Genomic DNA, 11,823 nt, shown 5'->3' on the forward strand with positions numbered 1-11,823 from the left:
CTGTTTTTTCTTTTGTTTTTTGTTGTGCTGAGTGAAAGCCACATGGTAAAAAGTTAACCACTTAAAAACATTTTTGGGTGCAATGATACACACCTGTAATCCAAATCACTTGGGAGGCTGAGGAAGGAGGAATTGCAAATTCAAGGCCAGTCTCAGCAATGTAGTGAGGCCCTAAGCAAATTAGCGAGAACCTGTCTCAACATAAAAGATAAAAACCAAAAGACTGGGGATGTGGCTCAGTGGTTAAGCACCCCTTGGTTCATTCATCACTAGTACTGCCCCCCAAAAATTTTTTAAAGTGTCTTTATGATTCACAATGTACAATCAACATCTCCACCTAGTTCACAAATATTTTCATCACTCCAAAAGAAAATTCTGTCAGTACTGTCCTCACAGGACCTAGCAAGCACCAATTGTCTATCATATAAGACCAAAAATAGGTGACTTTTTATGCCTGGTTTCCTTCACTTAGCATAATGCTTTTGAGGTCATACAGTTGTAGTATGTATTGGTACTTCATTTTTATGACTGAATAATATTCCATTCCATGTTGAGCTCCAATATGATCCCCTTCCGGTTCCAATCATCTGCTCTACACACACATAATGAGCACCAATTAAGTACAAGGCAGGTGCTGAGCGGAAATAGTTGGGAAGACATGTCTCCTTGAGTCTAAAGCAGTTCTTTCTAAAGCAGGGGGCAGGAGCCCATGGTGGCACCTGGTGCTACTTGAGATAATTTTAGGAAATAGGCTGCTGGGGGAAGTGGGGGAGCAGAAGAACAAATGACATCAAATCTCAATTATTGTCTTTTTAATTCTCTTTCAATCCTTCTGATTACATCAATGAAAAGATCTGATGTGAGCTTAGAATGTCTCTAACTACCTTCTTTCATTCTCGCTTTGTAACAAAAGAGCTTGGACTTTTGGCAGACTGTATCTAGCTGTGTTGCAGGAAACAGACTGGTGGAGAAGCAGCAAGTAGCCCTGGGACAGGAGAACACCAAACTGCCTTTTATCCTGGTGGGCCCAGAGGAAAAACAAAGCTCCAAATCCTGAGCCCCTATCCACAGTTTCTCACGGTATCTATAGGCTATCTAGTGTCATAAATTTTCTAGTGTACCCGATATACGATTGTGCAGGGGTTTGTAGCAGGAAGCATGTTTACAGAAGCAGGGTGGTAAGGGAAGCTCCTTTTACAAGGTCTTCAATTAATCTCCAGCCTTGGGCCAGTGGCAGCCTCCAACAGATGCGTTCACACTTCAAAGGAGAGTAGCCTGCCTCCCAGGGGAAGTTATCTATAATCCAAAAGGTAGGGACCTGTGGTCAATCAGGCTTCCTGAAGAAAGGCTGCCAGAGGGAAGAGAGACAGACCCCTTCCCCAGGCACTGGTTTCTTACCATCACATTTTTATAATTTCATTTGACAATCAGGTCTGGTTTTGCCATCACAGCTGGAACTGTATAACATTTTGCTTTAGGGTGATTATTTTAAATCACTTGCTATGTACAGCAAGTTGTAAGTTTTTCCACTTAAGTTATCCAACTTTTTTTTTTTTTGGCGGTGCTGGGGATTGAACCCAGGGCCTTATGCTTGCGAGGCAAGCACTCTACCAACTGACCTATATCCTCAACCCCATTTTCTTTCAAATAAACTCATTTATGTTTTTAAAAAGTGAGTTAGTTGAAAGAAAAAGCAAATCACATTCAGGTGACATGCAGACTTGAGAAACCAGTTGGTAATGGAGTGCCTGGGGTTAAATCAACTTAAGAGACTGCAATTTGTCGCATTTACTGTGAGGCCACTGTGTGATGTTTGTGTATGTTTGAGGTGCTTTTCCAAGTACTGTGCTGAGCCCCTGGTTTCTTTAATTGGCAAAAGTCAAATTTTAAATTTGTCCCAATTCTTTCAATTTTGAGAAGAGAGGACACAATCCTAAAGGTCTGCAGGCAAACAAACCTCGATATGCCTTAGTCACACACCTTATTAACGTACTAAAGCTAAATTAATAAGTAATTCCATTTCCTGTAGAAGCCAGACGCTCTGCCAGAGCCTGAAACAGCAGTGCTCTCTTACACCTGATAGGAACGGCAATCCACTCGAGTTGAACCAGAAAACAAGTCAGTAGGAAACGCGGAGAAAGGCATCTAGCTCCCTGCCTAGATTAGTTCTTAGGTGGGGGCGACAAGAAGGAGGTCAAGCGTTCAGCTACTCAAAGGCTGAAAGGACACTTTCCCGGTGAAGTCCCAACCGGGAGGAAGGCGGTGGCTCCGCCCGGCCCCGCCCCGCCGAGGGCCCGCCCAGGCCACGCCCCCTCCAGGCCCCGCCTCCGCGCCCCGCCCACCCCGCAACTCCCGCGTGCGCTGAAGATGGCGGCTGCGGTGGGAAGGTTGCTCCGGGCCTCGGTGAGTGGCTGCCAGCTGGGGACAGGTGCGGAAAGGCTGGGGGGCTCCGCGACCTGCTTCCCGAGCGGGATCGTGCTCTCCTGGGCCCGGGGCCGCTGCTCGCTCTGGGAGGGCGCCGGCGGGTAACGAACCGGAGGCCTCCTCCCGGAGGGCCCCCTGCGCCTGCGCAGGGCCCCCTCCCCCACCCGGCGCTGGCGGTCGCGTCCCGGAGTCCCTCCGCGCCCGGAGTCGCGGGTCCCCAGGGCCAGCTCCCCTTAAGCACCTGGTTCTGGCGCTGGAGACAGGCGTCCTGGTCGGCGGTCCCGCTTCCGTCACCGACTCAGTGACCTTGGGCAGGGGACTTCGCCATTCTGAACCTCAGTTTACTTTCCTCTTATTTAAGTTGGAAAGAGCGATGGCTAAATCAAGGCGTTGCTGGAGCGTGGTCTTAAATGGTGGATGGAAACACAGTGTGCTACAGTAACAAAAGCCACTTTCTCCTCCCACCTTGGGTGTTCTCTGTTACTTGCTTTTCTCCTAGTGCCCTCTTGCTACCCAGCCTCCTCTCCTTTCTCTTGGTAGGGTTCACGGCCGGCCCCGTCTTCTTCCTGCGTCATGCTGGATGTTAGTTGAGCACACATTTCCCTTGAGGCCTGTCCAAACTTTCCCAGAGGCCGAACTTTGCTCTACTTATTTGCTTGTCTTTTGGGCTGGAGAGACCTTGCCTTTTCTAAGGAAAACCTTGACATGGTAGAACACACGTGGCAGATAGTGCAAGGAAGGGACTTAAATACCTGGGGCCTAGGCAAGTCTAATTTTTTAACCCTCTGTGTTGCTCTTAAGAGTATGGAGTTTTTGATCCTTGAGTCTGTGTTCTTAGTTTCCCTCCACCTTACAGTCTTGAAGGAGAAGGAAAAAGAAGGGAATGTTAAGAACACGGGGAGTCAAAGGCTCTTAAGAGTTTGGATGTGGTCTTTGGTTCACAGGGACAAGGACAGCTAAGGCCATCATGGGCATGAAGCCCTTTCAGCAAGGCCAGCCTTCAGTCACCATTTGGAAAGACTTCCTCATAGAAAGTGTTTCTCTTTACAGGTTGCTCGACATGTGAGTGCTGTTTCTCGGGGCATTTCCGCTTCTGCAGTCCTTAGACCTGTTGCTTCTAGGAGAACACACTTGACAAACATACAGTGGTCTGGCTCTGCTCTATCAAATTGCACTTTCAGTACCAGTAAGTGTTACTATGCCATGGTTGGACTCAGGTAAAGGAAACACATTACTTTCTCTGGACGGGACAATAGCTCTGACCCCTGGCTGTCCATTAGACACTCCTGGGAGCTTTTTCTTGGATTGCAGGGGGTGCACAGTACTGGGGATTGGCCCAGGGTCGCAGGCTTAAGTAGGTACTCTACCACTGAGGTACTTCCTCAACTCAGTCTATTTCAGCATCCTGAGTTGTTGGGATTACTCAGGCTGCTGCACCCAGCTCCTTGGAGCATTAAAGCAGTGCATGGTGATGTTCAGAAATGGCAGATCCCAGGGAAATTGTGTCCAAACAGTAGGTAACTGACCTCATCAAAACTTTAAGATCTGCCTATTAGAAAACCCTAAGAAGAAAATGAACAGATGCTAGGCACAATTGCATGCTCCTGTGATCCCAGCTCCTGAAGATGCTGAGGTAGGAGGACTGCAAGTACTAGGCAACTTAGTGACATCCTGTCTAAAATAAAAAGGATGGGATGTTGCTGAGTAGTAAAGCACCCCTGGATTCAATCCTCAGTACTTGCCAAACAAACAAACAAACAAAAAGTAAAAGAAAAAATGAACAGGCAAGTCATAACCTAGGAGAAAATATTCATAAAATATATATTTAACAAGGATTATTATCTGAGATAGCCAAAGAATTATAATAGCCCAATAAAGAGACAAACAGCTGGATAAAATAAAACAGCAGTGCCTTAGTTCCACATCCAGACAAGTGAAGTCAGTCTCTGGTGAGACGAGTAGTTCCGTATTTTTGAAAAGCTCCCCGGGTAGTTCTAATGTGCAGCTAGGACTGAGAATCACTGAGACAAACTGCCCTAGCCTGTGTTGCATTTCCTTGTTGGCTGCCTCTGTTGAGAGGCATGGAGGGGACTCAGATGCCTTTTGGGCCGCCTGTGTAAAAAGGGGTATGAGTGGTGGCCCGTCTTCAGGGAACCAAACCTGTCTGCTGGCTCCAACTGGCCCCTTAGGAACCAGACCTATTCGATGGCATTCTCCAAGATTTGTGTGAAGCCTAGACATTTCTTGAGCTTTCTACTCCATTCTCTAGACTGGGCTTTGTGAAGATCAGCCTCGGACAACCAGTGGTACTTGAAAATACCTCCTTAACATTTGCCTTGCCTTTAAGAAAAGCATGTGTTTAATATGCAATGGTTTGGGGGCACGTATTTTAGTGTTTGTGGGCAAGATGTCTCAAGTTTTTCAGTTTTGAAAATACTTCTAGTAGATATTTGATGCCACAGTTCCTCCACTGGTCCCAATCGCCTGCCCTCAGCAGCTCCTTCTGTTTCTCTTGGTGTCAATCCTAAACAATTTAATACTGGAGCTCCTTTGCCTCCCATTCTCAGGCAGAAGCAAATCTTTTTTAGTATTTTTATTGTGGTGCTGGGATCGAACCCAGGGTCTGGCGCATGCCAGGCAAGCACTCTACCCCTGAGCTACACCTCAGCCCTCCTTTACGGTTTTAACATATCTCCTGCATCTCCCCCCCACCCCCCCATTCTGTCTGCCACTCCTCAGTACCTCTTACTTAGATAATTGAAATCACCACCTGCCATCAGTTTTACCCTCCGGCCAGACTAATCTGCCTGAAAACAGCTGTCTTGGCCCATCTCCTTCAGAAAAACCTCCCCCTGACTCCCAGTGCTCTCTTTCTGAGCAAACTCAGCTGTGTGACATGGAGGCCTGGCCTTCCATCATTCTTGCTTGCTGTGTCTCCAGCTGTTCTTCCCTCCAGACTTTAGCTTCTGTTCATTCCAATCAAACTGCCATAGGCATTTCCTTTGACACACACGACCTGTGCCTGCCATTCCTCCATGCCTTTGGCCTTGACAGAATCTGAACAATATTTAGAATCCCGCTCTAAGTCTCTTGTCTTTTTTCATTCTGTCCCTTCTGTCTTTGTCTTCCTCTTTTGGTTTCTGTGCACATCCTTTTGTTTATTCATTTATTATGGCCTGGGGATTGAACCCTTTGAAGTTTCTCCATAGCACTTTGAATTGAGTTTGTGCACAATCGAGAACTTTGTGGAGGGAAAATTTACTTAAGAAGTACAGTTGAGGGGCTGGGGAGATAGCTCAGTCGGTAGAGTGCTTGCCTTGTAAGCACAAGGCCCTGGGTTTGATCCCCAGTACCCAAAAAAAAAAAAAAAAAAAGAAGTACAGTTGAATTTCTTCATTGATTTATACAGCTAAACAATTTATATTGCAAATTAATTATCATGGGAAGTTTAAATATAATCACGTGGATGCTGCAGAGCCAATGGTGAACTACATGTGGGTGTGGGTCTTCTTTCAGGTTCCTCCTACCATGCTCCTGCTGTCACTCAGCACGCGCCCTATTTTAAGGGTACTGCCGTTGTCAATGGAGAGTTCAAAGAGCTAAGCCTTGATGACTTTAAAGGGAAATACTTGGTGCTTTTCTTCTACCCTTTGGATTTGTAAGTGTGATTCTGTCACCTTTTCATGTCGTTTTGTTTTCAGTTGCTCTTCCAATGGAGGGGAGGAATCTTTCTGGCCACTGGTCACTGATTGCCTAGTTAATCTGTGGCTAATTTACGAGTGGTAAATGCAGCTGGTGGCATTCCTTTTGCAGGTGTGTCTTAACATGGCTCAGTCTTCGGTGCTTTGGAGCAGTGGTTTCCTAGGTCGGTCTGTGAAGGTGTTTTTGCTGGTCTAGGGAAAGACTAAGGATAATAAAATGAGGGGTTTTTTTTTTTTTTTTTAATAAAGCTTCTTTATTCAAGTTCAGTTTTTAAAAACATTCTTAAAATGTGCCCTCCCACTTATGGTATAATTCCTTAAATAAGAAAGTGATAGAAGAGAGTAGTTCTTCTGGTGTTAACACAGGAGTCTGCTGTGAATGGTTAACTGATTTGCCTTTTTCCCCTGTAAGCAAATCAAGCTAGTTTTTATGCCACTTATTGTTCAGATCTTAAATTCTTGACTTTAAATTATCTGATAAAACATTTTACTTTCTTCCAAGCACCTTTGTGTGTCCTACAGAAATCGTTGCTTTCAGTGACAAAGCCAATGAGTTTCACGACGTGAACTGTGAAGTGGTTGCAGTCTCGGTGGACTCACACTTCACCCACCTCGCCTGGATCAACACCCCGCGGAAGGTAGGCCCTTGCTCACTTTACGTTGCACATGCCTTTTTCCAAGTGTATTTTATTTTTTAATTGACAAATAATATATAATATACTCTGAGGCAGGAGGATCGCAAGTTCAAAGCCAACCTCAGCCAAAGCAACTCAGCGAGACCAAGTAAAGTACAAAGTAGGGCTGGGGATGTGGCTTGGTGGTCGAGTACCAGAAAAAAAAACCCAAAACCTTGTATGTATTTATATGGTACAATGTAATGGTTTGTTACACCTGTACATATGTTGTGGAAAGATCAAATCAGACTAACACATCCATTACCTCAAATATTTATCATTTCTTGGTGGTGAGGAAATATAAAATCCTCTTTTTTATCTGGTTTGGAACATACTGTCATTAACTGTAGTCACTGTGCTGTGCAGTAGAGCACCTGAACTTAGTCCTCCTAATTGTAACTTTGTACCCATTGCCCAGTCTCTTCCCATTTCCCGACTTCCCCACCCCGACATTTACTATTTAACAGAAATGCCTCATGAAAAAACAGCCTAGAAGTTGTCAAAGCTTGGCCCGTCTAAAATGGGTCGTTTATAGACTACCTACAGAGTCTGCTGAACACCGTTTCTTGACATATATTCACAGCTCACTACACTTGTATTTTTTATGGTACAAATAGTTGTGGAAACAGGTTTAGCAGACAGGGAACTCAGCTGGGGTCTCTTGCCTCCCCTCAGGCCTACACTCTGTAGAGGCCATGTACCCTGGGTGGCATGGAACTGTGGTGATCTGTGTGATCAGTTTTACTGTTCTGTGTGATCGTATTCAGTGTCTGTTACTCTATTTTTGTGTTTGAGAAATTGGTCTTCAATTTAAAGAATGTTTTAAGAATTAGGAAAAGTCTATAGTATCAGCTCAATTTAAATCTTGCTTGGAAGGAATTTAGCCTTTTGTGCCTCAGTTTCCTCATCCGTAAAACAGTATCTGCTCCAGGAGGAAGTGGTTTAACAGGAAGAATTCATTTGTGCTGTTACTGTTACCTGTTACCACTTGTTGGTCTCAAACATTGTTACATGGTCAAGAATGTTGTAAGAGTGGCACAGACAGCCAGTCACCTTTGTGTTTTCACTAGAATGGCGGTTTGGGCCACATGAACATCGCACTCTTGTCAGATTTAACCAAACAAATTTCTCGGGACTATGGTGTGCTTTTGGAAGGTGCTGGTCTTGCACTCAGGTAAGAGTCTGTTCCTTATGAATTCAAAATAGTTTTCTGTGTTCAGCATAATCCTACTCCACAGAGAATTTACATGGACCCTGGCAAAGTGTGTTGTGTGTTTTTGCTGTGGTGGAAAGTCTTTTTTTCCTTTTCTCTTTTTTTTCCAAACAAAATATTTTAGTAAAGCATTTTTAAAAACAAAAATTCCTTAATTTTAGTCCGAACAAGCATTGATGAAATCCTCCTGTGAGGACCTGGCCATCTCTCAGGAATGACCAACACAGGTGTGCTTCATCCACAACCTGTGTCTCTTCCTGGAGAAAGATGTCCGTGTCCGTGGGCACGCTGCTCCAGACCATCTGGAGGCCCTTCATGGGTTCACTCCTGGCATTGAAGCCCTCAGGCTGTTTGGAGAAGGGGTTGTAGCGGGACAAAGAGGCCACCTTCTGGCACGGTGACAGTCTCCTGTCCCTGGAATCAAGTAAATCTGGGCTTGATTTTTTTTTTTTTTTTTAACTCAGCTACTTAATGTCTGTGTTTGAGCAGGTTATTTACCTCTAGAGTCCAGTCTGCCTTTAACTACAGCTGACGTCTCCCTCAGAGTGCCCTTTCTGCCCTCCCTTGTTCTGTGGCTAAACCTCGACTCCTTTGAGTGTGAGAAGCTTCATTCTCCTACAGTCACATGCTCAGACGCAGCCTTCCTAGGAGGGGCGGAGCGGAGCCTTAGAGCTCGCTGGTGTCCCAAGGCCTGCGGAGGACAGAGCAGGAGGGAGGGACCCAGCAGAAGCTGACCTCAGGAAGGAGGCCCCAGCCCCAGGCACCTCACCCTGAACTCAGGAAACCTGCCCCCTCTCATCACTGCCCTCTGACCTACTCTCCTCCTGGGTTACACCTGAGATTTTAGCTCTGGGTTGCCTCTGGTTGATGCCAAGGTCATTGTGATTGTCCTTTAATAAATCACAGCCTGGCTCCCTCAACACTGGCAGCAGCAGGAGAAAGAGTGTCAGCTTATTTTCCCTTAGGGTCCTGCTAATTTTGAAGTCACCCCCTACCAGTTTCATTATTGGGATTACCAATGATCTTACATCTGGCTAGTAAGTTAACCTCTGGAGTCTGTGGGCCCTGTACCCTCCAGCTCTGCCTCTGCTGCTGCCAGGGGCTCCCCCCCAGAAGCAGTTACCAGGGCTGGTTCAGCCTCAGAGCCTGGACTCTAAGCACCAGGCCTGGGGAGGGACAAGTCCCTGTCACCTGGACTGTTCTTTAACTTGTCTTTTCCTTGAGTGCCTGCCACTTGGAATTCCTCTATCCTAAAAAGAGGGACTGTTAAAACCACTGAGTGGGGTTAAAACCACTGAGTGCATCAGAGTAACAGCACCATGGAGCATGAGAACAGTCAACAGCGGGCGGGCAGCCCTCCGCACTACCACTGAGTGACGAGACGTGAGGAGCACACATCTTCTCTCGTGGACTGGGGCCAGCTTGCTCTTGCTACAGATATTTCCCATGGGGTTTCCCCCTAACCATCCAAGACTCTGCTCATTTAATAAATACTTATTGGATACAGATGAAATACATCTCTGTCCCTTCCCCTTTGCCTGTGGTTTCTTGCCACGGTTTGGTACAGCAGCTCAAAGAAGTTGGCCAAGTCATTAATAAGTAAAGAGGTCTTTGCTCTCTCTAGTTCAGTGACTTTCAGATACTGTGTGACATTCAGGGACTGTACTGTATGCTTTCCATGGCGGCCTGGTCCAGTCCTGCATCATTTGCTATCCTTATAAGAGATGATGAGCTCTTTGTACAGTATATACTCCAATTTTAAACATATGACAGAACTTAATTTAATAAATGTCATATTAAAAGGAAAACTAAAGACCTAAGAGTGTAGAAGTTAGATTGTTACTTTAGTTCTGGTACTATTGAGGTGCTAAAGGAGAAATTCTGAAATTATGCAGAGGTCTCTTCATAATTGACCCCAATGGAGTCATCAAGCATCTGAGCGTCAACGATCTGCCTGTGGGCCGGAGCGTGGAAGAGACTCTCCGCCTGGTGAAGGCATTCCAGTTTGTGGAAACCCATGGAGAAGTCTGCCCAGCAAACTGGACACCAGATTCCCCTACAGTAGGTTCTTTTCCCAAAAGTAACGGGACCCGAGCATAGGGTCCCAGGTCCTCTCTGTCTTAAGGGAGTATCTGTCAAAGGGAACCTACCATGGAACAAGGATACAGACTGTACAGTGGGTGAAGCTGTAGAGTTGGGGAGGAAGTGCAAAGCCAGAGACCACATGTTGTGAAGAAAACAGACCGATTTTTAAAAATTATAAAGAAAACCAGGCATGGTGGTACACGCCTATAATCCCAGCTACTTGGGAGGCTGAGGAGGAGGGTCAAAAGTTGAAAGCTAGCCTGGGCTGTCTCAAAAAGGGCTAGGGGGTAGTGGTACAGTGCCCCCGAGTTCAATCCCCAGCACTGCAGAAAAAAATAAATTTATGTTAAAAATTGGGAACTTATCAGCTCCCAAAGTCGCTGTTACACAGCTGAATGTTTCTGTATTTTCAGATCAAGCCAAGTCCAGCAGCTTCCAAAGAGTACTTTGAGAAGGTAAATCCATAGATGGCCCCCTGTGCCCCCTGCAGCTTCTGCCAGAAGAGAACCACAGCTGGAACCTTTTCAGCATTTCAAAGACGATTATTTATGGAAGGCAAAACCTAATTATGCTTGCATTTATAAATATGACTATGTTTTGTTTCGAAACGCTGGCTAAGACTGACAATAGGTGCGGACATCAGAAGTTGTTGGGAACATCCTGATGGCTGGTACGTTTCCCCGAAGGCCTGCCTCCCTGTTTCTTAGGTCAGGTCTTCAGTGGATAAAGGAAACTCTCTTAACCTTACTTGAACCTTTGTCTACACCTGAGTAGCACAACAAGCACTGAAAGCTTCTGATCAAGGGTCCTGAAAATTTCTTCTTGAATTTCTTTATGTTAAACTGCTTTTTTTTTTTTAACGCAACAGAGATCATAGTTTTACATTATTAACCTCAGTAGTCCAAGTTAACTCTCGAAATGGATGTACATGTGATGGAAAGAAAAGTGAATCATGTTATTTAAAAAACACGGTGGCAGAGTGACTTAACTGATCATGCATGATCCCTGTCCTGAGATTTATCGTTTACATAGTTATTTTACTCTTCAGGTGAATTAGTGTCTACATATATTCCTAGATTTATTTGTTTTGGGTAGTGCTGGGATCAAATCCAGCACACCATGCATGATAGGCAGGCACTCTACCACTGAGCCACATGCGCAGTGCTATTCCTAGATATTGATGAGGCAAAATTTATACATTGAATTATTAAACCTAGGGATTTTTTTGAAATTATTGTAATTATTTGCTTTCTTGAAGTGCTCAATGTAAAATGTATCATAAAAAATAAACATTTTAAAATATTTGCATCTTTTTTGGGGGGTACTGGATATCGAACGCAGGGGTGCCTAATCACTGAGCCATATCCCTAGCCCGTTTTTTATTTTTTATTTTTATTTTTTTTGTGGTGCTGGGGATTGAACCCAGGGCCTTGTGCACGCAAGGCAAGCACTCTACCCACTGAGCTATGTCCCTAGCCCTTATTTTTTTATTTTGAGACGGGGTCACACTTAAGACTGGCTTTGAACTTGTGCTCCTCCTGCCTTAGTCCCCCAAGCAGCAGGGACAGCAGGCACCACTGCATCCAGCAGAGTATTTGCATCTTTAACATCAGCTGTTGGATTAACTTATTCTGGGCTCTACTCTTCCTTCTCTGATTATGTCAACTAATAGTTATTGGGCATTTGCCACAGGAGCCACACAGATGATTGGGATACTGGCCCCACA

At 45.3% G+C, this 11,823-nt stretch overlaps 1 protein-coding gene across 1 annotated transcript; it reads left to right on the plus strand.

The window, feature by feature from the left end:
- The first annotated feature begins 2,300 nt into the window (after positions 1-2,300).
- Positions 2,301-11,399, plus strand: PRDX3 (peroxiredoxin 3). The gene is made up of 7 exons (XM_079137171.1): positions 2,301-2,403; positions 3,475-3,610; positions 5,941-6,082; positions 6,628-6,763; positions 7,870-7,973; positions 9,908-10,073; positions 10,511-11,399. The coding sequence occupies exons 1-7, from the start codon at positions 2,368-2,370 to the stop codon at positions 10,562-10,564; spliced, it is 774 nt and encodes a 257-aa protein (XP_078993297.1). The 5' UTR covers positions 2,301-2,367; the 3' UTR covers positions 10,565-11,399.
- Positions 11,400-11,823: the final 424 nt, after the last annotated feature.

Source organism: Sciurus vulgaris (assembly GCF_902686455.1).
Source record: "Sciurus vulgaris genome assembly, chromosome: 4".
NCBI lineage: Eukaryota > Metazoa > Chordata > Mammalia > Rodentia > Sciuridae > Sciurus > Sciurus vulgaris.